The sequence below is a fragment of the Amphimedon queenslandica genome, unplaced genomic scaffold (assembly GCF_000090795.2).
Source record: "Amphimedon queenslandica unplaced genomic scaffold, v1.1 AMPQUscaffold_10609, whole genome shotgun sequence".
In the NCBI taxonomy this organism is placed as follows: Eukaryota; Metazoa; Porifera; class Demospongiae; order Haplosclerida; family Niphatidae; genus Amphimedon; species Amphimedon queenslandica.
The window spans coordinates 1-1,288 of NW_003549135.1; the positions used below are offsets into that span (position 1 = coordinate 1).

At 36.7% G+C, this 1,288-nt stretch overlaps 1 protein-coding gene across 1 annotated transcript in view; it reads left to right on the forward strand.

The window, feature by feature from the left end:
- Window positions 1–287: 287 nt before the first annotated feature.
- Window positions 288–1,288, forward strand: part of LOC109590017 (uncharacterized) — a gene marked incomplete at its 5' end in the record, with an annotated part of 2,784 nt that continues 1,783 nt past the window's right edge. Inside the window, 2 exons of the mRNA XM_020005981.1 lie at window positions 288–471; window positions 760–1,220. Coding sequence (XP_019861540.1) covers window positions 288–471; window positions 760–1,220 — 645 coding nt within the window. The remainder of the gene's footprint in view (window positions 472–759; window positions 1,221–1,288) is intronic.

Genomic DNA, 1,288 nt, shown 5'->3' on the forward strand with positions numbered 1-1,288 from the left:
GTACAGTGGTTTTGGTCAAAATTTGCCAAAATTAAAAAGTAGAAAATTTTTAATTTTTATTACATTTTCTGATGCATATACATCTACTTATGTTGCGTAGAAAGTTTGAGCTGATTCCAATCAAAATTGGATTTTTCACAAATTTTTAAAGTTGCTTCATGTACTGTGCATTGTCAATTGTCATTCAGTGTAGCTTTACATGAATTATGGTTCATTGTCTCATCTTTGTCCATAATTACATACACATTTTAACAATACATAATTTCAGTTGTTATACTTTCCTACAGATAATTTGGAAGGTCTGAGTGAGTCCCAAATAGCAGGGAAGAAGTTGTTCTTAGTTCAAGGAGACAAACCTCAACTGATGAACTGGGAGGAGTATGGACTGAGGATTAGTGTAGCAGAGGATAGTCTATCAGCATCAGAGACTGTAGAAGTATCAGTACTAGCTCTTGTAGGAGGACACTTCAAGTACATATACTGTACATGTAGTAATGTCTGTATAGTTAGTACTGGGGAATTATTGTGAGGGAAAACAATTGATAATTTAGTCTTTATGTGTCTAGTGAAGAAAATATCACTGCCTTATAAATTTTGCTTTATAACAATTAGAACAATTAAACGGTGATTATGACAATATATGTAATGCATACTATTTTAGATACACGAAATAATAAAAATTTTACCTAACAAAAATTACCTACTATGCATTACATATATATACATGTACATGTATTTTAATTATTAATTCCTTTATAGGTTTCCTGATAATACTAGACTAGTGAGTGCAGTGTATGCAATATCAACCAGTCCACTCCTCAAGTCACTGAGGATAGAAATGCAACACTGTATCGATCTCAGTGATCCTTCTTTATCCAAGTATCTTAAATTTGCTGTTGCTCCAGTTCACACAGCTAGTCTTCCTTACCAGTTCTCACTAATTGAAGGAGGGGAGTTTCCAGCATACCAGAGATATGGATGGATTGAACGAAGCAAGTTCTGCTGCGTAACTACTGTTGCAATAGAAGAAGAGGGAAATGGAGGAGGTAGGAATGAGGAGAGGAATGGAGAGGAAGATGGAGACTCAGGAGATGAGGGAGGGAAAGGAAAGGGAGAGACAACAGGAGGAGAGGGACAAGGAGCAGGAGGACAAGAAGGAGGAGCAAGTGGTGGAGTAGGGGCTGAGCATCAGCAACAAAAAGAAGACAAACAAGCTGTGGGTCAACCAAAGCAAGAAGAAAAGAATAAGCAGGAGAAAGAAGAGCATGACAATAGAGGAAGGGAAGGA